This window comes from Branchiostoma floridae, chromosome 15 (genome assembly GCF_000003815.2).
Source record: "Branchiostoma floridae strain S238N-H82 chromosome 15, Bfl_VNyyK, whole genome shotgun sequence".
Classification (NCBI taxonomy): Eukaryota; Metazoa; Chordata; class Leptocardii; order Amphioxiformes; family Branchiostomatidae; genus Branchiostoma; species Branchiostoma floridae.
The window spans coordinates 17,764,351-17,790,603 of record NC_049993.1 but is presented as its reverse complement, the minus strand read 5'-3'; the positions used below and the strand labels follow the sequence as shown (position 1 = coordinate 17,790,603).

General features: G+C 39.4%; 1 protein-coding gene across 1 annotated transcript in view; it reads right to left on the bottom strand.

Moving 5' to 3' along the window:
• LOC118431598 (multiple PDZ domain protein-like) overlaps nucleotides 1–26,253 on the bottom strand; it is a gene marked incomplete in the record, with an annotated part of 93,555 nt that overhangs the window by 28,918 nt on the left and 38,384 nt on the right. The window contains 21 exon segments of the mRNA XM_035842840.1: nucleotides 450–545; nucleotides 2,267–2,362; nucleotides 3,149–3,215; nucleotides 3,497–3,591; nucleotides 4,365–4,561; nucleotides 13,989–14,127; nucleotides 15,105–15,173; nucleotides 16,298–16,414; nucleotides 16,494–16,544; nucleotides 16,624–16,674; nucleotides 16,754–16,804; nucleotides 16,884–16,934; nucleotides 16,972–17,064; nucleotides 17,505–17,644; nucleotides 19,308–19,468; nucleotides 20,792–20,950; nucleotides 22,236–22,247; nucleotides 22,610–22,639; nucleotides 23,807–24,004; nucleotides 24,249–24,333; nucleotides 24,539–24,739. Coding sequence (XP_035698733.1) covers nucleotides 450–545; nucleotides 2,267–2,362; nucleotides 3,149–3,215; nucleotides 3,497–3,591; nucleotides 4,365–4,561; nucleotides 13,989–14,127; nucleotides 15,105–15,173; nucleotides 16,298–16,414; nucleotides 16,494–16,544; nucleotides 16,624–16,674; nucleotides 16,754–16,804; nucleotides 16,884–16,934; nucleotides 16,972–17,064; nucleotides 17,505–17,644; nucleotides 19,308–19,468; nucleotides 20,792–20,950; nucleotides 22,236–22,247; nucleotides 22,610–22,639; nucleotides 23,807–24,004; nucleotides 24,249–24,333; nucleotides 24,539–24,739 — 2,159 coding nt within the window.

Sequence of the window (26,253 nt, the reverse complement as noted above, 5' to 3'; positions counted from 1 at the left end):
TCTATGACTTAGCCGTACTTGATACTGGAGTAATAAACACCTTTTAGTTTAATGGTACCATCTATTGGTCATTTGTAGCAGTTAATTGAAATACAGAGATATTCTTCCTTTGGATAAGACAAGTAAGACTACACAATCATACACCTCCTGATGGTTATTGTACATACATATGTAATGTACCCCCACAAAAATTGCAACCCCAAAATCAACACAAAAACCACACATTTGCTCTGATGATGACTTTGGAGTCTTATACTGTAAAAGTAGAAATCAGTCAATTGCAACACACTTTGTAGAAAAAAACAGCAAACTGCAAAAAAAAAATTGAAAACCCAAACCCAAACTGGATAATCAGGAAAAATTTCTACCCCTCACCCCCATACTTTCACTTACATGTAGGTCAGTGTGAGCTAACACGTTATAATCAGGAAAGCCTGATAGTTGGTTACTTTTGAACATGGAATCCATGGACTATGGTGTAAGGTACTCACCATGGTAGGCTCCATACTGGGAGGCACAGGACTGCCTGGGTGAGAATTCTCATCCTGAGGAAAACATAATTCTTTTTATTTTTGACAAGCTCTAAAATATCAAATGTTCAAGCAAAAGTAAGCTAGCACTTAACACTAGTTCACCTTTATCCCCGGGGTAACCTTTATCCGCTGTTTTCAAAATCAGCGTATTTAGAGCTATCATGCGGAAGAAATGTGAGTTCAGAATGGTGTATTTTGAAAATATTACAGTTTGAAAGAACGGTTCGTCAACTTGATATCCCCAAATGTGCTGTTTTCAAAAACAATGGATATCGGTTACCCACGGATAAAGGCGAACTAGCGTTACATGCATATTAATCTGAAACCTAGAAATTTACCCTGGGTGCCAGACAGGATTGGGCAGCTAGTTTATTCTGTGGCCCAAGGCAGTCAGCTCGCCGATCTCATATTAGCACTCCGGGGAGTTTAAGACCAAAAGGGGGTTTTGCTGCCATTTTCAAAGGGCTGACTGCCTTGGACCTCAAAGAAACCTGCTAGCCACCTTATTCTGTTTGGCACGAAAGGTACCAGAAATTGTGCATTAATCAAAAGTTGAATCAAGCTGTGGAGTGCAATGGCATAATCACATAACGTTAGTTCACCTTTATCCGTGGCGTAACCTATATCCATGGTGTTGCTAAACAGGGTATCCAGGGATATCGAGTCGATGGACGGTGGTTTAAAATTGTACAATCTTCAAAATATTGCACTATGAAACCATCATCTGTTGACTTGATATCCCTAAATAAATTGTTCTTAAAAAGAACGGATATTGGTTACCCAACGGATAAAGGTGAACTAGCGTTACCCGCTTCATGCTTCTTCCATGGCAAAGTGTTAATAACATTGCATAACAATATATCACATGAATCATAAGAACATGACAATACTGTTATTGAAGCAAATAACAGGCTGGAAGTTAGAGTAAGAATTAGGGTTAATACATGTAGTTAATGGTAAAGTGCAGTATAGGGAGATTACAGTGGATTGGGATTAGGATTGGGGTGAGTAAAAGTGCTACCTGGTAAGGGACACAGTGATATGATTTCTGCAGGACTAATGGCTTTTGCTGCACAGCCTAAAGTATTTCTAAAAAACGGTCTATAGAAAAGGTGAGTGATGATTGGATAAAGACTATGTCATGCAAAAGAAAGGAAGCTCGTGAATATTTTCAACTACGAATTTTGAAAAGTGCTGGGAGCAGTGCATTTGTCTGTGGTGTTGGTAGTCACATTCAATGTACGTTTTGTTGTTGTGACACTTAGTGAGGTTAGGGCATAACCAATTGCTGACAAGCTCTTAAGCATTCTTTTTCAATCACAATTTTATGAATTTTTGCATGACAGTGTCCCAGGAATTCTCTCAATTTGCTGTCATAAACCTGTACCATGAATGCAACCAAACCAGGGCCGTCTACACCTTCAAATCTTTCTTCATTTTAAAAAACTTCTTCTTTTGTTCTCAAATCTGTCGTTTTCAGCTCATCAAAATAATTTTATCAACTTCATGTCATGATGCTCAAGGTTATTTTTTTGACAGGTCGGGTAAATTCTGTCCCAAGAAACAACTTTTGGTAAAGGCACGGAAGGACAGGTCCTGGAGACAACCCTTTGAGACACGGCTAAATGTGAATTCATAAGAGTAGTCTCAGCTATTGAATTAGAAACCTTGCAGCACTAGCGAAGTGCGGAGTGGGGAGGGGGGTGAGTGAGAATGAAGTCTTAGAGTTCCACCTGTCCCAGGAGGCTGATGGAAAAGTCCGGAGAAAGGAAAGAGCTGACGCGGCGCTCGACGGCGTCCTGCCCAGGGTCAGAGGGGGAACCGTAGAACTGGAGGGGGAGGGGGGCGGCAAGAAGGGCATGAAAGGTCAAACAGTTTATGAGAAACACAATATTGAAAATGTTCTGTGAATATAAGGTTAATGATCTGCCCCTATGTTTCACTTTCTCAGGTCAGTTTTAGCCTCCCAAACTAAAGGTAATGAGAATTAAAATACTGAATGAAATTGTATGAATAAGAATCAAAGGGAACCGTAGGACTGGATGGGGAGGGGGGAGGTAACAAGGGGCCTGAAAGGTCAAACAAGTTTGTGAGAAACATAATATTGAAAATGTTCTGTGAATGAAAGGTTAACGATCTGCCCCTATGTTTCACTTTCTCAGGTCAGTTTTAGCCTTCCAAACTAAAGGTAATGAGAATTACGATATTGAGTGAAATTGTATGAATAAGAATCAAAGGGAACCGTAGAACTGGGTGGGGAGGGGGCGGTAAGAAGGGCATGAAAGGTCATACAGTTTATGAAAAAACACAATTGTAAACGTTCTGTGAATGAAAGGTTAATGATCTGCCCCAAGGTGTTTAGTTTTGTAAATGGTGCCATAATTCCTGGTCGGTTCCTATCACCGCCAAATTAACTTATAGTTCCCAAAATATCGGCATGCACCTCTGTGAAATGTTGAAGTTTTGTTTACATGACAAACTAAAAATTGACTGCAAGTTGGTTTGCTGGACAGATGAAATGTTCCTGTTGATATTCCACAGAAACAAAAGGATGCTAACAAATGCTATTGGTATCATTTGTGTTGAGTTGAATTGAGCTAAGAAGACACCCCTACCTCTCCAGATGATGTAGTGAGGAACCTGATAGGAGACATGGACAGGGACTCAGTAGCCTCTTCATTCCTGTAATGACAACATTTGACAAAATACATTACTACAGAATCAAGTAATCTACAAGCTGTTAAGCACAACACATCTTAAAGTTTAGTCATACCTGGTTCAAAAACATCTGAAGATATCACTAATGATGAGGTTAGGTGCAGGTAGACATCAGAAATACCTGCACAGCTCCACTTTTACCTGCACTAACCTGCAAGTGGTATTTCAAGCCCTGCAGATGAAATATATAATCTCAGACCAATACATGTAGTTGTGTTACCTGAGTAAGAATCATGTGTTTTTACCTTAGTAAGACGATCTTGACCACCCCAGGAGGGATACTCTTGATGACCTGTGAGGCGCTGTGGTGAGTCCTGCCGTACAACACCTCTCCATTTATCTGCGGGAGAGAACAACCAATAGCGCTCAACGTACATGTATTTTTATCTGGATATTTATTTATTTATTAATATCTTTACAGAATATAGTGCATTTTACAGAAAAATCACAAGACTACAGATCAAAAATGCACATGTATGGTCATCAATTTTTGTGGAAATAGGCTGCAAAATTTTAATTACTGGTAAGATTTCTCCACCTATATTAAAAAATTGGGAAGTAATGAAAAAAAACCAAAGGCATGAACTTCATTGATTGATGAGAAAATACATAATTTAGAGGACAATTTAATACATTTGCTGTTAAATTTTACAGCATTGTGAACAAAACGGGTTATTTTTTTGTCCTAACACACTTCCAGGATATCTCTGTTGAATGGAAAACAGTTTTTTTACAATAGGCAAGATTTCAGCACCAAGGGCAGAGGTCTGATGCTTTAAGGACTCATTCATGTATTACTCTAAGTGGGTACCTTAAGATAAACGGCTGAACAGACATATGTTTTTTAGCTGTAAGATATTCCTTTCTAGCCAGCTCAATTGATCTCAAATGTTAGATTGGTTAAAATTTGTTTGTAACTGAAGAAATTAGCAGGCAATGTTTGATAGCCGAGTGCTAGGTCAGAGGAATCACAGTCCTAGGTTCTGTGAGGTGCAGTCGTATACCGACAGAAAAAAAGTGCCGCTAGCGGGTACAAATTACAGTTTGCTATTGCTATAAACAAAAAATTTTGCATTTCCAACATAGACTGTAATCTGGACTTAGGAGACGTACCTCCAAGAGTTCGTCCCCCACTTGTATCCGGCCGTCCTCGGCTGCCGCCCCGTCCGGAGCCACCCCCACCACGAAGACGCTGGTGCGCGTGCGGTCTCGGTTCCCGGCAAGACTCAGGCCCAGCCCGCGCTCTCCCTTCTGCAGCTCTACGATGTGGAGGTCACCGTTCAGGTCACCGTACCGCTTCTGCACTGTCTCTGTTTGGGTGGAAATTTGGGACCATTTTAATTAGTAAAATGTGTTGTTGTAACAATGTAAAACACTTGTTATTCAAACACTATTATAAACATTACAAATAAGTTTAAGCAAAGTCTTACCAGGGACGGTTTAAATGGCTCTGATACCTCCAAGGGGTACAAAATCTTAAATAACTTAAATGTCAAACATTGGATATATCAACCATTTTCATCTGTTTCATTTCTTACTTAAACAAACTACTTTTCCCAGGCCTTGTGACAGACTTGCAGCTCATACATGAATGTAGAACCATGATCATTCAATCCCTACTACTTGCTTGATTTTTATGTACCTTTATTTGGAATGAAAATTAACCACCTACACAGAAATTGTGACATTAGTGTAAAGGAAAATAGAGGGACAAACACAGAAAAGTTAGTAACTGGTACCTGAAAGTATCTAAATCTGATTCTGACGTAACCCTTCAAAACCTTTCCTTGGTTTACTTTTATCCATATACCAATGAAGTCACCTTCAAAGTTATTTTTCAGTACTTTGCACCTTAGTTTTTCAATGACTACATTGAGACGGTCTTGTTAGTACATATTGCACAGAATTCCCTTAGCAATAGGCAACGTACCCAGTAATTCTATTTGATCATGATACTTGCTAAGAAACAATCATGGACTTGAAGGTAGGATCACAAAGAAACAGCTACTACAGACAGTTACGATGACATTGTTCGAGAGTAGGCGCAGCACAAGACTGCTACTTGCTGGGCTTAAGTGTCAGTTACCACCTTGTCACAAGCTTGACTTTATTTCCTTTTCAGAATGAAAGAACTGTGTAGTGCGGTGAGTGCAGTGCCATGGTGTTACCTATTGAAAAATTGTGTAGTGTAATGGATGAAGTGTGTTACCAGATCAGAATGGCCCTAAGGCCCCAAACACCAGGAAATGAAAGAGAGTGAAGTTTTCTACAAATGTACAAGTGACTTGTGTTGTCCCAACTGGACCAACTTTAAGGCCATGATGCTGATGAACAAAACAGAGTGAAGTGTTCTACATGTAGATGAGAAGTGTTCCTTTAATAAGTGCCAGAGAAATAAAATTTCCTCTATCATTCAAGTAAAAACTTTGTCTTTCCCCATTGTAGTCTTAACATCACAGAATGGACTCCCCTCATTGGCTAAGTAGTAGCAAACAGTATAGGTAAATGATTTAAAGATTACATTATGATGTTTCCAGAAAAGACAAATTTTTTACAGGAACGATAGTAAGAGGAAACCTCATTTCACTGGCACTTTAACGAGTGTTGTCTGTTCTCCAAACCGAGCTGATTCTAAGGCCAGGAAAATAGAGTGAAGTGGATGAAATGGGACGTAAGATGCAGGTGGGACAACGTAAGATGCAGGTGGGATAACTTAAGGAGGAAGAACACCCCACCATCCATGGACAGCTTCTCCTGCAGCACCTTGACCTTGGGGCTGACGTCCGTGGCCTTGGGAAGTCCTCTTCTCAGCCCCGCTCGCACGTCTTCAAGTGCTGGGCCAAGAACAGGAGGATACGTCTTCATCTTAGACTTTGAGAGAACCTGGTTTTCCTTAGGGTTATCTTAGGTGGCAAGTTGTGTTACATGATGTTGTGTGTTTTCAATGTCTACTTGTTATGAGGATACCATCCCTAAAATTCAAGACAAATATCATAAGAATCCATATGATTGCATACATTGCCTCACTACTTCTTTTAGTTTGGAAGATATATTAGGAGTGTAGCGCTACAAAATTTTCCCCATCCGATCACCCAGTGATATCCGATACCATGAACCTCGTACATACTAGAAGTCGAGTGTAAGAGTGATTCAGAGTCGCTGCTAAGAAGCTGTTGCGATGCAATGATTGGAACAAACAGAAAAGCTATGTTTTCTTCCACTGATTTTGAAAAGAAAGACAAATGCTATGGCTGGTATACAGCAAACATAATTATGTACAGATTCTATGTACTGTACTGGTAAATTTTGCAGATCTCATCAAGAACCATAACTGTATAAGCAGTAGAACACGGCTTTTGACAAGAAAGATAGATGGTATACAGTAATTATGCATAACATTACAGATTCTATTTTCAGGAAATGTTTTGCAGATCATAAACTATAACTGAACAAGCAGTAGACCATAGATAGACACCCCAACTGCAACCCTTTCCAGAAAGCAAATCTATATGAGCAAAAACTGCAGAGACTCATGCACTTGACCAGCTGGTTTAAAGGGTCACTAACTGGACAATGTGTACACTTATCATAGATATGGTAAAAAGAAGTGAGAAATTTGTTTCACACTCACCTACCCTACTCCACACCCTGGCCATGCCTATAAATTGAGCCAGTAACTGAAACATTGCCACAAAACTGCCGAAATCTACAGATAGTCTAAATCCGTTTCCTTCGTTATTGTCTTGTTGTTCCTTCTTGTGAGAGCTTAAGCGCTGGGCTAGCTTAATGGAGAGAACTGCCCACCAAATGGAAGTCTGTTGTTACCAGTCTGTGTCACATCATGTCCTCTGTGGGACCAATGCACTAATTGAATTGCCCCATATAAGGTGAAGAGGGGTCTATTGATGTTTACTGCCCATAAACTGCAAGTTGTGCTATTGTAGCGATGAAAAACTTAATGAGACCAGTTCAATGTCTTTTGCATTCAGAATCAAGATTCAAGCTCATTTTGGACTATGAGTCTGAATTTTGGACGATATCATAATACAAAAATTGTATGTTGTACATGTAAGGAATACATGGCCTTGGTGGACATTTTTTGGCAGTACCTGACAACATGTTTTCACTGACACAAGCTTTCAAAATCCCATCTACCTTAAAGTGAAACCAGTTTACCTGTTAACTGTGATCATTCAATTCAAGTCCTGACTGTAATTGTTTAATTTTTCAAACACACTTTGATTGCACATCTTTGGAAGGAAATTTCACACCATGCATTGCGTAGCTGAAGTACGGTACCTGCCATTGACTCACAGAGAGATCAATGGTTGCAGAAGTTGATTGAAATACTGTTAACAGGGAGGGGCAATATGTCAGAGTGATAATGTGGAGAGAGTCATGCCCCAACTGGGAAACGTTTTGCCGCTGTGGCCTAATTTCCAATTTCAACAATTTGTCATCAGTTGTTGTACTTCTAATTCTGCAAAATTATTATGCGAACATTATTCACCACTGTTTTAATCATTTTGTAGTGTAGTGTAGTATAGTGTGGTGTGGTGAACAAGAAATTGCACATACTGTGTGACTGGTAACAAACAATAAAAAGTAAAGATTGTAGGATATGAGTGTAAATATGAAAACATCACATTCTGCAAATATTATTTGCCTGGCCTAATGCTAATCAAATGTTATGGCATTTTTTGGGGGGGGGGGGGGCGGGGCTAACAAATGTAATTATCTCAAAATCATTTCTTTTATTTCATTTAAAAGTGAAAGTCCTCTTATATACACCACATTTTTCTTGACCCACGGAAGAACCCAGCTCCAAACTGAGATGTCAAGTTCAACTCTGAAGACACTTTATTGAAGACATTAAGTACATCACAGATACTGGCCAACATTAGTGTCCCATTTATAAACACCTTACAGCTGTGGCTTCAACCCTGTGAACAGCTCTATAGCTTGGGGAGTCATTGGAAGGTAACAATTCAACTCTAAAAATTCCACCAGATGCCAATAATATTACCCCATATCTTATTCAAAGGTATTTAAAGAAATGTATCAAATGAATGTGTCATCAGTAATCCTGACGTATATAGACTATTTTGATATAGATATTTTAGTGACAGTCTTGAGAAAGTCCTCTATAACAGTTACAATGTTAGAATGTTTAATGACATGGCAGTATTATGGCACCTGGTGGAATTATAAGAGTTGATGTTACAGTGACACCAATTTTATTTCTTGGTTCTCTAGAATAAAAATTAAATCCTGAACTGAAGAAATATCAACATAAAAACACAATCTGAAGGGAAAACTCTGTACCATGGTACACTCAGTTACAGTCAGATTAGTTGCTTTTCCTCTGTTTTCATCTTGACTCTTGCTAATTCTTGACATAAAAATGATGGAGAACCAAGAAAATAAGTTGGTGTGGTCTCCAGTTCTTTCCACACAGCCGTTTAGCAAAAGAGAAGTAAGATTTTACTGTGCCCAAATGAATGCCAAAACGTTGGCAAGTGGAAGCATTTCTCTGTGTGGAAAGAACTCTACCTTTGTTGTGGCTTTAGTTTCAACGAACATTTACATGTTGCTAAGGCATCTAGATTATGGCCATAGACACCGCACTGGAGTAGCAGACGACAAGAGTCATCGTCCAAGACTCTCCTGTAAATAGCTTCATCAGTTTGGAAGATTAACATATACTGGGTTGTTAGGTACACAATCACAATGGATGCCAACTTTTCAGTAATCTTTTGGCTACAATACATGTCAACAGAGCTTAATTAACAGGTACTACAGGATCCTTGTCAAAATGTGATATTGCAGCAATATGCTGTCTAAACACAAGCCAAAAAGTTACAGAAATATCAGCAGGTAAAAATCCATTTGGTGGGAGCTAAGAGCCCAGTGTATACATGTACACAAATGTAGTACATTGTACAATCTAGGTGGGTCATATTCAAGTTAATACACAGTATTATTTCACAACTGGGGAGACAATATCAAACATACACCTCCTCTTATATCAAGACTACTTTACAACTTTCATGTTATAATAACAACAATTTAGTCACTGTGGCATCTTCTTGACTGTATATAAGGCAAAGACAATGTTACAATCACTAACTGTGTGACATTATTTCCAACAGACCACCAACAACAACAACACTGTCAAATCTAAAACCCTTACCTACAAGCATGTAAACACAAATTTAAAAACTCTGCCCTACAACTTACTGATGAATGTGCCAATTTGTGGTCATATGTAACTTGTGCACAATGATGGACATTCAAGATTACATTAATGACATAGTCACTATAATTGCAAGGCAAATACTAAGGACACATAAGCCACAACAGTCATTGAAAAGGCAGAAACACATCATCAGAGACAGTACCTACAAGTAAACTAAATGTGCAGTGGTATCTATTATTGCTTAAAAGAATCGAAAATTGCCTAAACTTTGCCAACTTTGACTGAACTCTGCTGTGTCCTGTACATTTGTATGTATCATGATCATTGTTTATCTCTGTATCCTTCATACCTTTCAGCTTCTACATCCTTGATGAGGATAGAACGTCTTAGAGCAGGAAGCTATGACCATGTTATAATGATGTTTGAAAGACAAAAACAATTACTTGTTGTCATGATAGCAATACGGGAACTTACCAAAACCCCTGGAACTATGAAATATGACACAATGTACTTGAAACTAACTTCAGTGCAGTTTGCATATTAATGATAACTAGAACGAGTTAGGAATTATCAAGCTTTCATATCATTCTGTAGATAAATAATTACCTACATTCTCGTCTAAAGATTTGAGATCTTCAGTTTATGTATTAACAAGTTGAACTCGATGCATTTCAAGACACAAAGACATTGTGAGAGGCAGTGTCCTACTTTTCAACTTAAATTCTTGATGTGTTATGTGACAATAGCTAATTGTGACAATTCTGGACTAAGATAAATTTAAAGTCATGGTAAAATCTACTTAAAAACACTATAAAAGGTATACCTAAATACCAGACAAACATTTCTACTACAGGTAAAACAAAAATAAAACTTGTAGGAACTATCTATAATGAAATAAAATGGTACTAAAAACATGTTACTACTAATACTGTGGTTAAAGTCATTCAAACGTAATAAATAAAACTGGCTATGTTCAGAAAGCAACAAAATACTCCACATAATATATCATAAAGCCACTAACTAAACAATAATGGATGAAGTCATGAATCTTTATGATAGCAGCAATCGAATAATAAAAACAAACTAAATGTGTTTTGAGTTAGCTATCTGAAATTGTACTTGACTAGCCTACATGAAATCTACTGTATCATGACGGTCGTGTCCTTTTTCTAAGTCATTTCAATAAAAACTTAAAAAAGAAACTAAATGTGTTTTGAGTTAGCTATCTGAAATACTTGACTAGCCTACATGGAATCTACTGTATCATGACTGTCGTGTCCTTTTTCTAAGCCATTTGAATAAAAAGAAACTAAATGTGTTTTGAGTTAGCTATCTGAAATTGTACTTGACTAGCCTACATGGAATCTACTGTATCATGACTGTCGTGTCTTTTTTCTAAGTCATTTCAATAAAAAGAAACTGAATGTGTTTTGAGTTAGCTATCTGAAATTCTACTTTACTAAGCTAGATGGTTATCTACTGTATCATGTCATGTCCTTTTTCCTAAGCCATTTCAGTTTTGTGTAATAAGTAATTCTACATATCAAAGTGTAGTTGGTGCTTGGTAGAATTCAATGCAATCATTAAGACACTGCTGAATTAGCACTGTGTGTGAGTACTTCATAGTGCGATCCCATACAAATTCCCTACCAGTGAATGTACTACCATGATTGTTATTCATAATATCTGCTTAATCAACTTAACAGTGCAATACAGTTTATGGATTCAACTAGTTTTACGGAACTAAAGTCCCAACAGTTCCTAGCCTTAGCACTCGGAATGACAGCTCTTCTCTCTTAAGTACACTCATTCATAAACAAAGATGCTAAAGCTATGGGCTTTCTGAGAATCTGAAGCTTGCCACAGTTGCAGCTACGTTTTACTGGCAGTATGCTGTCTTTATTGCTACCATAGCTTCTGAATTACTGAGATATCAAACATTTAGATTTCCTAAATATAGTCAACCCTGTACTTAAGACATCATATTTGCATAAGGACCACCTGGCTATTACAACCATTTTTTGTGGTCTCTTTGACTCAGGTAAATCATGTCTATAGTGCTCACCTGTCTATGTTTTAAGTTCATATGCACCTGATGGACAGATTTGACTGTACATCTTACAAGTTCTTGTCAAACTGAAATGTTTTCAAACAAATGAATTCTACAGAGTGATAACCTTGCTTACTCGGAATGACATCAACTCTCTAAGACAGCATAAATTCTCTTCAAGAGAGAAAAACTCTCCTTAAAGCGTAATTTCTTCTTAAGGAAATAACCTTCCTGTAAGACAACCTAATAGTATATTCTTTAAGACATCATAACTTCTCAAGAAAGAGTTAAGTCCCTTTAAGACATCATAACTTCTTAAAGAAGTATTTCTCCTCTTTAAAACAACTTCTCTTCAAGACAACTTTTCTGTAAGGTAAGTTCTCATTTTAAGACAACTTCTCTTCTTTCAGACAACTTCTCCTCTAGACTTTAAGAAGTAAGTTCTCCTCTTTAAGAAGTAAGTTCTCCTCTTTAAGAAGTAAGTTCTTCTTTTTAAGAAGTTCTCCACTTTAAGAAGTAAGCTCTCCTCTCGCTGGGCAGGGGTGCAGGATGGGTGCAGGGCTCTGCTGCCACTCAGGCTCCTGCAGGGGACAGTGGGAGGAGCAGAGGACAGCACAGAACCAGGTAGAGTACAGCAGGGAACGAGGTAGACAGGGGGAGGGGGGTAGACAGGAGAGAGAGAGAAGAAAAAACATGACTTCAGTGAGGTGCATGGAAATATGTCTGTATGATATAATAACTAATAATCATATTAAATTTGAGAGAGGATAAAAGAACGATCACAATTGCATGCACAGAAAAAAATCAAAACCAGTATCCCTCATTCGTTTGGATTCCTTAGAACAATTATTATGTTTATCAAAAGTTTCAAATTTGGAAAACTGGAGATTGGCACAAATAGCTGATTCATAGCAAAGATGTTAAAGAGTTTGTTAATCTTATCTCTAAAGGAAGCAGACAGAGAGTTAGTAAGCCGTAATAGTGTTTTTTGGAGGAGCTGTTACTAAGCACTACATTGAAAGACAGGAAGACACCCCCTCAAAATATCAAAAAAGAAAACCTCATTCTTGTTAACTGTGCATGGACAACTATACATGAACAAAAGTTTCATGATTGTATAACTTTCTGTAATATTGGTGTGACAACAGAAGATCTTTAATGAGGAAGTTATCTACTAAGTAAGAAAGAGTGGGCAGCTTTAGGAAGAGAACTGCAGTGGCATGAATTTGTGAGGTAAAAAGAGAAAAGTCGTGGCAGAAAAAACAATGAAAGAAGAGGGCAAGGGCTGGCAGGGTCTCAGCTGTTTTCCTGGCCATACGTAGGTGGTAGTGGGTGGGGTTAGTTGTACAGTCGGCCACCTATATTTGTGTATACCGTAATATCTTCTTTGTTTAAGATTTAAACAAAAACTGTACCAAATAGTCAAACTTTTGAAGTCCATCAAAGCTTTTTACAGAATTTTAGAAATGTCTTACTGGTAAGTATACTTCTTGAAATATTCATGGAATATATAATTATGGCACTCATTTGCTATATGAAGACCACCAAAAAGAAACAAGGCATTACACTTCAATTTACAAACCAATTGCTATACTAGCGGAAACTTTAGGCTTTTAGATATTCTCATTAAGTTGCAAACCTTTTAAATCTTAGTTTATCTGATAATTATATGAGGTTGATCAAACCTTTTTCAGTCCACTCATATCCCATGGAAAAATATCTAATATTTTCCTGGATGAAAGTCTTCTACTAGAATCAAGCCTACCTTTCATGTCTATTTATGACATACATGTAAGGCAGTGGTCATATCACAACTTCACATACAATATGTACCTTATATAACATAAATACAAAATATAGCGATTGCAATGACTATGACCATATCTTATTCTATTGACCACACCAATCTATTCCTTGGTTCTTAAGGTAAATGTTATGCAAAGGTCCAGACTAGGAGTGGGTACCGGTACAGTGTACCGGTACAAAACATTTTTTCTTGTTGGACTGGTTCATAAAAAAAAGGACCTAGAAAATAATCAGTGAACCAGATTTTGTAGAGTAGATTGATGGAAATAACAAGAGCAAAGTAGAGCAGAGTCTATCTATCATTTCTACCAGGTTTTATGGTCAATCGTATAGAGGCAGTTAGCCTTGTAGGATTTTAAAACAGATTTCTTTGTAGTGAAATGGACTGTTGTTTTGAGTATCATCCATCAAAAGTTTTGACATACTGAATCAGGTTCAGCTCCGGACCTGGTCCTCTGGACCTGAACCAGACCTGGATCTAAATTTTCTGTAAGGGAACCCACCTCTAGTCATTAACCGTGTGTGCCAAGGCAGCACTATAAACTTTGTCCTCTTGGTTTTCAAACAAAGTACAAGTAAAACACTTTTTGTCCATCAGATAGAGAACCAAGATAATAAATCTGTGTGGCCTTAGAATGTCTATCATATACCTTTCTCCAAAGTCACAAAAAGCACTACTTACTGTAGGTGTATCCAAACTCATCCTCTTCCTCACTGTCGGACGACTCGTTCACCATGACAGCGGTTGCCGTGACGATGGAGCCGTCGTTGCTAGGCGGGGCTTCGGACGTTGGCGAGCTGAAGTGCATGACTGGTGCACCCTGGGAAAATACACACCTTTTGTTCATACAAAGAATAAAGTCCTTGATACAAGTAACAATCCTTTTGTTCCTTCTTTAAAATCTATCTCTCATCACGAAAGATAATGCAGTTAGACATCAGTGAATAAAATGATTTCATGTGAAATTACTGAAATTAGTCAGATTTATTTTTGTTGTTGTAGTACGTGTTGTCATATACAAGTTCAATTTTTTATAAGTTTAGTTTTAATGTTAAAATCTTAAGTCATTCTTGATATTAAACCTCTAGCCAGTCTAGGTTCAAGTATTTCTTTTCTTGCATTAGATCTACTGATATGTTATACATTATATGATACAGTACATATAATAATTAACAATGTCATCTTTAGAATCAGAAAGATTAGTACAAAATGTATAAATATTTAACCTAACATTACATAAACTAGGTACATGTATGGGTGCATCGTCATCATACTGAATGTACAATTCAAAGAAGAAAAAGAATAACTTAATTGTACGACAAATTATAAAGAGAGGGAAGAAGGAAGGTTAGAAAATTTAATAATCTAGATGACAACAGCGGGGCTAAAGTGCATCTTCCATATGTAAGATGTGCAAATTAAAGGAGTTCTACATCTACATTAGACTCTACATCAGATTCTACATCTACATCTACATCTAAGATCTGACCAATTGTGACCCAGGACACAAGTCAAAGCTGTTACACTTTGCCCTATTGGTCGTCATGGTTTGGGAGAATAGCAAATCCATGCAAAAGAGGGCAAGGGTACTACAATGTCATTTAAATAACCATGGTTTATTACTACAGGAGCTTGAGAAAACAAATTTAATAAGAAGAAAGAGGCTTTGGAAAATTTGGGGATGTGCTACATGCTACTGCTTGTTTATTTGGCAGAAAAAAACAAAAACAAATTAAAACAAAAACAAAAAAAGAATCCAGCAGAATGTTGGTTCAGGCCGGCTTGGACCAAACGTACCTCAGCGACTTGTTGCTCTACCCCGGCTTCTAGCACTGGGCCGGGCGATATTTCCATGGAATCTGATAGCTGGAATTTAATCAATCGCAACTGTTTTCACATTGTGGGTTGGTCATTGGAAAAGGTTGTTGGTCCTTTGCTGAGGGACATTTCTTTTTTAAAGACTCAAATTCTACATTATCCAAAGGCATGTGCCATATGCATAGGGAACATATTAACCTAATAGTGTATGAAAGATTTAAACATAAATGATGGAAATCTATGCCTCATACCATGCTATACACCGCCCTGCATGTTACTAGTATATACACGTACATGTAAATGATAGCATGTGTTTTCTATTTAGTTGTGAAGCAGTCTATTTACAGACTATGTGTGTGTGATTTATCACCATGCCACCAGATACAACTATTTTCAGTCACTCAGGCAACTGCACAGATTTTCCACTATTTTTCGTCATTGACCTTCATATTGTACCTGAAATATCTGTTAACAGAATTTATCCAATTATTGCTCGAGTTACTTTTTTAGAGCAAGACTCCCTTACCACCAGTATGTCTACATGTAACTTTCATAGATGCACCAATAGACTACATTGCTTTACATTGTAAATATAAACTCGTTCTCTACAAGCAATTTTGGAGTCTGAAATACAGTACAAGTCATGCACTTTGAATGGCTGTTGCACCAATGATTGGATATGTTGGATACTCTATTAAGTCCAGTAACTAACATGCACGATCTGTAAGCAACTAATCTTCCTGGACATAAAAAGATAACGAACACAAAGACATACAAACTACATAAAAGTCCTTACAGCTAGCTAATAATATACGTCGATGAAGGTTAGACATCCAGGTAAAATGATACACCAACAAGTAGTTACTCATCAAGCAACTGGATACGGTTTTGGAAACGGTCAGACGTGTTACTAACGAAAACTGGTAGATTCCAGTTGAAACGTCTGACCGTTTCCAAAACCATATCCAGTTGCTTGAGTGTAGCTAATTATTATAGATTTTTATACTTTTTGGTGTAGCTAATTATATAATATCTACATTCATCTAATCACCTTGACTGATTTATAAACATATATGACTTATATATTATATACATACGAGGAGCTCTTGCCAAAACCTAGACTTTAATTAATCAAAAAAGAAATTAACTGTTTTTGTTTAAAGTGAACCTACCGCCTCCTGTCCGGACGGTGCCAGCCTCTGTATGAGGAAGCAGACAGGGTTCCCAGCGTTACGCACCACCTCAACCGCCTGGTCATGACTCGCCTCTCGCAGGTCCATGCCATCAACCTGGAAACATTACATATCATATTACATATCATATTACACTGTGTATGAGGAAGCAGACAGGGTTCCCAGCGTTACGCACCACCTCAACCGCCTGGTCATGACTCGCCTCTCGCAGGTCCATTCCATCAACCTGGAAACATTACATATCATATTACATATCATATTACACTGTGTATGAGGAAGCAGACAGGGTTCCCAGCGTTACGCACCACCTCAACCGCCTGGTCATGACTGGCCTCGCGCAGGTCCATTCCATCAACCTGGAAACATTACATATCATATTACATATCATATTACACTGTGTATGAGGAAGCAGACAGGGTTCCCAGCGTTACGCACCACCTCAACCGCCTGGTCATGACTGGCCTCGCGCAGGTCCATTCCATCAACCTGGAAACATTACATATCATATTACATATCATATTACACTGTGTATGAGGAAGCAGACAGGGTTCCCAGCGTTACGCACCACCTCAACCGCCTGGTCATGACTCGCCTCTCGCAGGTCCATGCCATCAACCTGGAAACATTACATATCATATTACATATCATATTACACTGTGTATGAGGAAGCAGACAGGGTTCCCAGCGTTACGCACCACCTCAACCGCCTGGTCATGACTGGCCTCGCGCAGGTCCATTCCATCAACCTGCGGAACATTTGTTTGTTATTTACAGCAAAGAACAAGGTGGCAAGATCGTCTTGAATGTGGTTAAGAGGGTCTAGGTTTGGATCCCTAGCTTCAACTAGGGATGTCCTTTCTGGTGAGACTGAGAGCCTGAGTTCCAATGTTTGAGGAGAGACATATCTCACCACACTTATCTAAAAGAGTAGGGTCCCATCAAATCTCCAGGCAGATTTACCAGTGACATAAGATAGTATCAAAGCTGGCTAAGGAGTCCAGCTGGCCAAAGGGAGTCATCAGCCACTGGGAGCCTCTGGTAGCCAAACACACTCCTAGGCCGGCTTCACTCCACTGACAGCTTTTGATACTTAATCTCTGATGCTACCGTAGGATCTGCTTCCAGATTAGCTTCCATTCCAGTGTAAGCAGATCAAACTATGACTGTAATAAATCTGAAAGCGTACCTCCAGCACCCTGTCCCCAGGCTTGAGGTTTCCGTCCTTGCCGGCTGGACTTTCCTCCAGAACATGTTTGATGAAGATTCCCTGACACTGCACCTCTGTACGGTTCACTACCATCGACTTCCCTCCTACAATACTGATGCCTGGAAATACAAATTACACATCTTCTTACTACATGTACATCAATTTTCTATATGCTATAATGTATTATGTACATGTGCTTAATGAAGATTCCCTGACACTGCACCTCTGTACGGTTCACTACCATCGACTTCCCTCCTACAATACTGATGCCTGGAAATACAAATCATACAGTCATGTATCTACACTTCTATACATTTGAATATGCCATGTTCTCTATGTACATTTTGGGACAGAATATAATGTGTTGGCAGGTGAGGTGGTAGTGAAGGGTTACAGAGTGTAATATGATATGTAATGTGACACCATAACCTACCCAGTGACTGGTTGGGTTCCTGTAGATCAGGTTACAGAGTGTAATATGATATGTAATGTGACACCATAACCTACCCAGTGACTGGTTGGGTTCCTGTAGATCAGGTTACCGAGTGTAATATGATATGTAATGTGACACCATAACCTACCCAGTGACTGGTTGGGTTCCCTGTAGATCAGGTTACAGAGTGTAATATGATATGTAATGTGACACCATAACCTAACCAGTGACTGGTTGGGTTCCCTGTAGATCAGGTTACAGAGTGTAATATGATATGTAATGTGACACCATAACCTACCCAGTGACTGGTTGGGTTCCCTGTAGATCAGGTTACAGAGTGTAATATGATATGTAATGTGACACCATAACCTACCCAGTGACTGGTTGGGTTCCCTGTAGATCAGGTTACAGAGTGTAATATGATATGTAATGTGACACCAAAACCTACCCAGTGACTGGTTGGGTTCCCTGTAAATCAGGTTACAGAGTGTAATATGATATGTATTGTGACACCATAACCTACCCAGTGACTGGTTGGGTTCCCTGTAGATCAGGTTACAGAGTGTAATATGATATGTTCTGTGACACCATAACCTACCCAGTGACTGGTTGGGTTCCCTGTAGATCAGGTTACAGAGTGTAATATGATATGTAATGTGACACCATAACCTACCCAGAGACTGGTTGGGTTCCCTGTAGATCAGGTTACAGAGTGTAATATGATATGTAATGTGACACCATAACCTACCCAGTGACTGCTTGGGTTCCCTGTAGATCAGGTTACAGAGTGTAATATGATATGTAATGTGACACCATAACCTACCCAGAGACTGCTTGGGTTCCCTGTAGATCAGGTTACAGAGTGTAATATGATATGTAATGTGACACCATAACCTACCCAGAGACTGGTTGGTTTCCCTGTAGATCAGGTTACAGAGTGTAATATGATATGTAATGTGACACCATAACCTACCCAGTGACTGGTTGGGTTCCCTGTAGATCAGGTTACAGAGTGTAATATGATATGTTCTGTGACACCATTACCTTACCCAGTGACTGGTTGGGTTCCCTGTAGATCAGGTTACAGAGTGTAATATGATATGTTATGTGACACCATTACCTACCCAGTGACTGGTTGGGTTCCCTGTAGATCAGGTTACAGAGTATAATATGATATGTAATGTGACACCATAACCTACCCAGTGACTGGTTGGGTTCCCAGTAGATCAGGTTACAGAGTGTAATATGATATGTAATGTGACACCATAACCTACCCAGAGACTGGTTGGGTTCCCTGTAGATCAGGTTACAGAGTGTAATATGATATGTAATGTGACACCATAACCTACCCAGTGACTGGTTGGGTTCCCTGTAGATCTGTACCATCTTGGTGGGTTCCCCAGACTTGGCGGGTGAGATGGTCGTGAAGGGCTTCAGGTGGGCCGGAGGAGACATCTTCTGTATCTTCTGGGACTGGTACGGACTGAAGAAAGGCTTGTCCTGGCTGGGGCTGTGAATGGAAAAGGATAGAAACCTGTCATTCGAATTGTACGGCTTGTTTTATAGGCTTATAAGGTTTGATTTACACACGGTATTTCTTGTTTCTTGATATCCCAAATATCGGAAGAACTAAACACACACCGACATGAAGTATCACAGGTCACCAGTATTGCTTGGATTGTATACTATAGGCATGATCCATAATAATGATAAATTTCAATTGTTGCTAAAGTCTCATTCCCATAGTGTATTCAGTGACATCTGTCAAAGAGTTAGAATTACAAAGAAATTTCATTGATATCAAATCAGTCACTGTGTTTCACATGACTGTGTAGAATTCTGTGTCCTTGTGATTCCAACAAGTCAGACACCAACATTGACTGTGATAACATTTTGAAATTCATGATCTTCACAAAATAACCCCACATAACACACAAGTCTGATATAGATACATGAGCATATACATTCAATGTAGCACATTGTACAATCATGGTAACAAATAAAAAAACATTCACAGAGGAGTGGCAACAAAAAAATATATTCAGGAGGGAATGACCTGATGACCACATGAGACTGTTGATTGGTACAGATACAGTGTACGAGTACAGGGATATTGGGAGTGGGAGACAACACGTTGACGGTAGATGTTGCCACTAACCTTCTTGCATACCGAGAATACATGTTTCGGAATGGATAAATCCTTAATAATATGGCAGCAGGAGAAAGAGAAGTGAAAACGTATAATTACAGAGCATAGAAATATATAAAAAGCTACGGTTGTTTAATGCATTCTGATGGTCATAGACTGCAGCTGCAGTGAAGATAGAGTTGATAATGTCAGAGTCTTAGAGCTGCAAGCGTAACTTAAGATTTGGGTGAGAAGCTGAGCAAAGAATTGAGCTAGATTAGTAAAATGCTGTCAAAAATGACTGCTTCTGGCAAAAGTAGTAATCAAGACCTTAGATGACACACACTCTATAGGTATGTACATGTAGGTTAGACGTATCTTGGTGACTGATCATTTTGTTTGTACCTATTGATGATGATGATGACGGTACACATATTGAGCAGCAAGTTTCCTTGCTGCTTCTGTAGAAGAATATATTATTAAAGGGAGGCGCCTACTCGAATAATTGGGACCCCACTTTACGCCGAAAGACAGGTGCTGCCCCAAATGAGAGGCCCTTCCACCTCTTGAACCGGGTCTTCCAGTTACCAACTACATGTAATTGGAACCAGGAGCTCAACTGTAAGGCTGCTACATGTACCAGTTGAGCCAAAGGGTCATCCCCATCTTGGTCCAAACAATCCCAAACACACACTGCAGTCTTACCTCTCCTGGTTGGTAGGTGGGGGAGGGACAGTGGGGAGTTGTGGGGGAGGGCGGCTGGGTTCAGGAGTCCTGGTGACCACCGATGTGGTAAAACTGGTCTGTGCCGCTGCTGCGGTCTCCTTGTAGGTGGCAATGTCTTCTGCCTTGATGAAGGTGATGCTGGGAAAACGGATGAAAATGATTGTACATCGCCAGTATGGACAAGGATCGCTATAAGGGAACGACTCTTGGGCACACGATGCAACTATATCGAGGAGCTTTATTCCAACATGGCGATACAGTAGGAGTCGGCGGTCGGACTGACTATGGGACCGAACCAACATAACATAGGGGTGTTATTCTAACTAAATACAACATAAACCAACATGGGTGCCGCATTGTAAGTTGTGTTTTTGTTTCCGAAAATAATTTCATCAGGTTGGTAGAATATAGGATATAGGAGAATTCTTGTATATATCCAAATTAAGCTTACTTGCTTAGGTTTCGGTGTCTTTCAGACAGCTCTGAGGAATTAAGCTCTAAGCTCTGAGGAAGGTGTCTGATAGACACCGAAACGTAAGCAAGTTTAATTTTGGTTGTGTACAAGAATTCTCCTATATCCTATATTCTACCATGCTGTGTTTTTGTTGTTTTCATGTCTAATGGTTATCTCCAAGCAGATCCAGATCCTACATTGGCATAAGTACCAAACTGGCCAAGGAGTGTAGTTCTAGCCAAGAGGTGTCCATTTGCCATGCAGCAAAACACACTCCTAAGCCGGCTTTTGAGTCTATATTATGCTACCGTAGGATCTGCTTGGAGATTAGTCTAATGGCATAACATCAACTCTCATATTTCCATTGGTTGCAAGAATACTGCCACATAAAAAAAAAGACATGTTACAGAAGCCTTCTCAAGATTGTCTTGAATGTACCTTAATATCCTGGGATATTGAAGCTGCATTGGTGTACATCCCTTAGTTAGAATCGCTTTAAATGCATGTATTTTTTTCATGTGTCTGCATTATGGCATCCAATGGAATCATGAGAGTTAACGTTATCATTGTTATCCTTGCTTCTGGAAGTTACTGTAAGATTTTACTAGCATCGGTACAAGAAGGGGTGCTAGTGCTAGCCCTTCTTTATTCTCTTTTATGAGGGAACAGACAGACAGGAACATATAAAAGTGATGTACATCTTTACAAATGCATTAAACACAGACAGATATTTAACAACTCGTTTTTCCCTTGACCTATCAAACAGTGAAACTCATTGTCACTAAATACCGTAAGGACAACTTTTAAAAGATGCATGTAGCTTAAACAAGGCCTTGAATATCAAGGTGTTAGGCATGCCAGGTCGTTTTGTGTAATTACAACCAATTATCAGTACATGCCTGCAAAACTGGTGTATGATAAGTACGCCGATGGGCAGTTTTACCGGCTACAATCCAGATTCACCCTTACCTGTGACAGTTCCTTTAGGTTACGAGGCAGTGAGGGGCAGGGAAGAGACAGTTATGGTTGACATTTATTTCCAGACCTTTTCATTAATCAATATACACATGTTTGCTAGGATTATACGCAAACGAGATAGTTTGTATGCTTACGATTGCACTGCTAATCATGTTTTAATGTCTTGCATGAATCTTTATGTCTTTGAATAAGACCCTTTAATTGAAAACCAAGAAAAGAGGCTACAAGTACATGCAGTTGATGAAATTCATGATACGAAAAAATGAAAAAAAATGTGATCAAAAAAGCTCAAAAATGGTGCAAAAATTCAAAAAAGTGAAATGGAGGATTGTGGGTACTACAGAGGAGAGGGGCATGATGGGTACCTTAGAATGAACCTGCTGTTGTCATTATCTCTAGGATGCATGGTCGGGGGGACAGACAAACAACAAACACGTCACCATGGAGACACAACAAATAAACAACATCACCGTGGTTACTTCACAGTCGTCACAACAACAGTTACTGAAGCTGTACATGCAAGTTGTTCAAAAATTCAAATCAAAGTGAGATAGACATCCATCCTGTTATATTGAAAAATCATTTATTGAAGACAAAATTAATTTGTTAAGTATTTACATTTATATTCAATCCAAAAACATTATTAAGTCTAAGAAAATTTAGTCCTTCTATGATGTCTTCCACCAACAAAGTTTTTAAACAAAAATGCACTGAAAAATATCCTGTGTGCTAAATGTTTGGTCATTTGTACCTGACGAGGGCCCAAATCTGAAGATTTTATTGCTTTGAATAAGCTGTTCACTTTTATCCAATCAAACTTAGACAAGAGACCCACCCTACATAAGGACAACCTGCCCAATGTGACCGCTGTTTGGTGGACCACTTTTTCCATTGACACACTTAGTATGACCTGACGTGTCCTTATACCCCCTCACATTAGGCAAAAATCGATCAGACGACGAGTCTGCGACCTCTAAATTACGAGGAGGCAAGACCCTGATGCCGATGAAGAAATGGCAGAGTTCCCCCCTTCCCGTCAGGGTCATGCCTCCTCATTATTCAGAGCTCGCAGACTCGTCGTCCGATCGATTTTCGCCTAATGTGAGGGGGGTATACATGTAAGTGACCTGTTTTTTCCACATAGACCAGATTTTATCAGTCCAGAGAGTCTTCTTAGGCAAATTTGACTGGGCACTTTCTACAATGTCAGGGCTCAAAATGCTTTTTTCTGCATACCTGCACTGGTGCAGGTAACACTGAAAATTACCTGCACCAGACAAATTTTACCTGCATCACTGAATTTATGAAGTATGGATCATTCATAAATTGTTGACGAACCATTGCTATTTTTCTTCTATACTTTCATAGATGTTGTAACAGTCAATGCAGCCAATAACAATCCACATACACCTACATTATAGGACATTTATGTATAAAACCAAGTACATGGATATGTGCAAGTTAGGTGCAGGTAGACATCAGAAATACCTGCACAGCTCCAATTTTACCTGCACGCAGGTGGTATTTCGAGCCCTGAATGTCTTTTCCAAACTGTGTTTTACCTGATGTCCCCACCCAGTAGAGACTGCCTCCTGAGTAGAGCCTTGGCCTGGTAGATGTTCAGCCCCTTGGTGCTCTCTCCGTTCACGGCCGTGATCACGTCGCCCACGGTTACATAAACAAACAAACAAACAAAAGTCTCACCTGATGTCCCCACCCAGCAGAGACTGCCTCCTGAGCAGAGCCTTGGCCTGGTAGATGTTCAGACCCTTGGTGCTCTCTCCGTTCACAGCTGTGATCACGTCGCCCACGGTTACATAAACAAACAAACAAACAAAAGTCTCACCTGATGTCCCCACCAAGAAGAGACTGCCTCCTTAGTAGAGCCTTGGCTTGGTAGATGTTCAGACCCTTGGTGCTCTCTCCGTTCACGGTCGTGATCACATCGCCCACGGTTACATAAACAAACAAACAAACAAACAAACAAACAAACAAAAGTCTCACCTAATGTCCCCACCCAGTAGTGACTGCCTCCTGAGCAGAGCCTTGGCTTGGTAGATGTTCAGCCCCTTGGTGCTCTCTCCGTTCACTGCCGTGATCACGTCGCCCACGGTTACATAAACAAACAAACAAACAAACAAAAGTCTCACCTGATGTCCCCACCAAGAAGAGACTGCCTCCTCAGCAGAGCCTTGGCCTGGTAGATGTTCAGCCCCTTGGTGCTCTCACCGTTCACGGCCGTGATCACGTCGCCCACGGTTACATAAACAAACAAACAAACAAACAAAAGTCTCACCTGATGTCCCCACCCAGCAGAGACTGCCTCCTCAGCAGAGCCTTGGCCTGGTAGATGTTCAGCCCCTTGGTGCTCTCTCCGTTCACAGCCGTGATCACGTCGCTCACGGTGATACGCCCGTCCTTACTGATGGCGCCGCCATGCGTGATGCTCTTTACGATGATCCCGTTCCCCTCTTTGTCGGGGTTCACGGTCAAACCTGGAAGTAAGCCAACGAGTTAACATCGAAACTTGAAAGTTCATTTGTCCTGGTAGTCATTATTGAACTAGTTTAAGGAATTTATAAAATTTAATGTAGGTTGGCTAAATTGGCATTTTGACCTTCAATTGTTGTCTCATTAATGAATTAAGAAAGAATGGAGCCGTAACGAATATTGAAAGATGGGCATGACAGAATTCTAAATCTGATTTTGGGGGGCCACATTGATGACGTCATCAGGTTTTATTGCCCCTAATATTATTTTTTTCTATGACAAAATACAGCACTTTGGTACATACCACTGCAATGAAACTATGTTTTTCATGTGCATAATGATGAAAGCTACAAACTCACGGTTTCACAAATTTATATCTACTAATGATCTGCTGTAATTAGAAAATATTTGTTTTCATCTAATTAAAAAATCATTTTTTAATAACTGCAGATCGTTAGTAGATATCAATTTGTGCAACCGTGAGTTTGTAGCGTGACATCACAACAGCAATGGGGTGTTCTTTCCTTGACAAAGACTGGTGCTGTTCAGTCGAAAATTTTAGTGAGTCCAATTTTTGTGTTGGATATTACAGTTAAACTAGTTATATAAGTTAACATTGAAGCAAGTCTTTGTACAGGCATAAAGCATAAACGGCCTTACATGTACCGGAGCCAACCAGTTAACATTGTTTTCGAGTTAAAAAACAAAGCAAAATACAAATGTATGACTATGAGTAACTAAAATTTTCACATACAGCATAATGGCCCTATACAAATGGCCACAGTATTCTGTCTATAGTTTCATGTCACACTAGCAAAAACTTTGAAATCTCAAAACTATGGGGTCTAGGCAAATCCACACACATGACCAAGGGAAGAAGTGTGTCTTGTAAAAACCCTAAACCTTTGCCACAAGCAAACCTTGCACTACTTCCTATACCACCAATGGCAACTATGCACTAGCGTAAACAGGCTAAGCCTAATCACACAGGAACTGGAACTACAGCATATTCCTCCACCCCAAGCCTACTTCTGGGGGAAAACCAGGGAAAAGGGTTGAGTGCAGTTTTGGGAGTAGCCTGGAATCTATCCTAGCATTGTACAGTCATGTATCTCCAGTACGCTCCCCTAGATCTGATACATCCCACTTACAATACATGTAGTCTGATTATGACTTTTTTAAAAAGTCAATAATTTGACAATTTTCACCCGAACAATGCAAGAGCTCACACTGGCTCTGAGCCAAAAATTGCAATGTTGCAGCCGGAACTGAATGGGTATCTGGACCTTCGATCCCAGTTACACTGCTTCTGAATTATTCTGTACCCAATCTATGATATTTAGACTTCATACTAAACCTAATCAAATGCTTGGATTTGGATGGCCACAAGACTATTCTGTAGGGAAATAAATGATCAGAGGAGTGCACTGGAGATACATGTAAAAACAGGGTGGATTCCAGGCTAGTTTGGGGAATGAACCACCGCGGTAAAAATGCCAACTCCAACCTAAGTTCACTG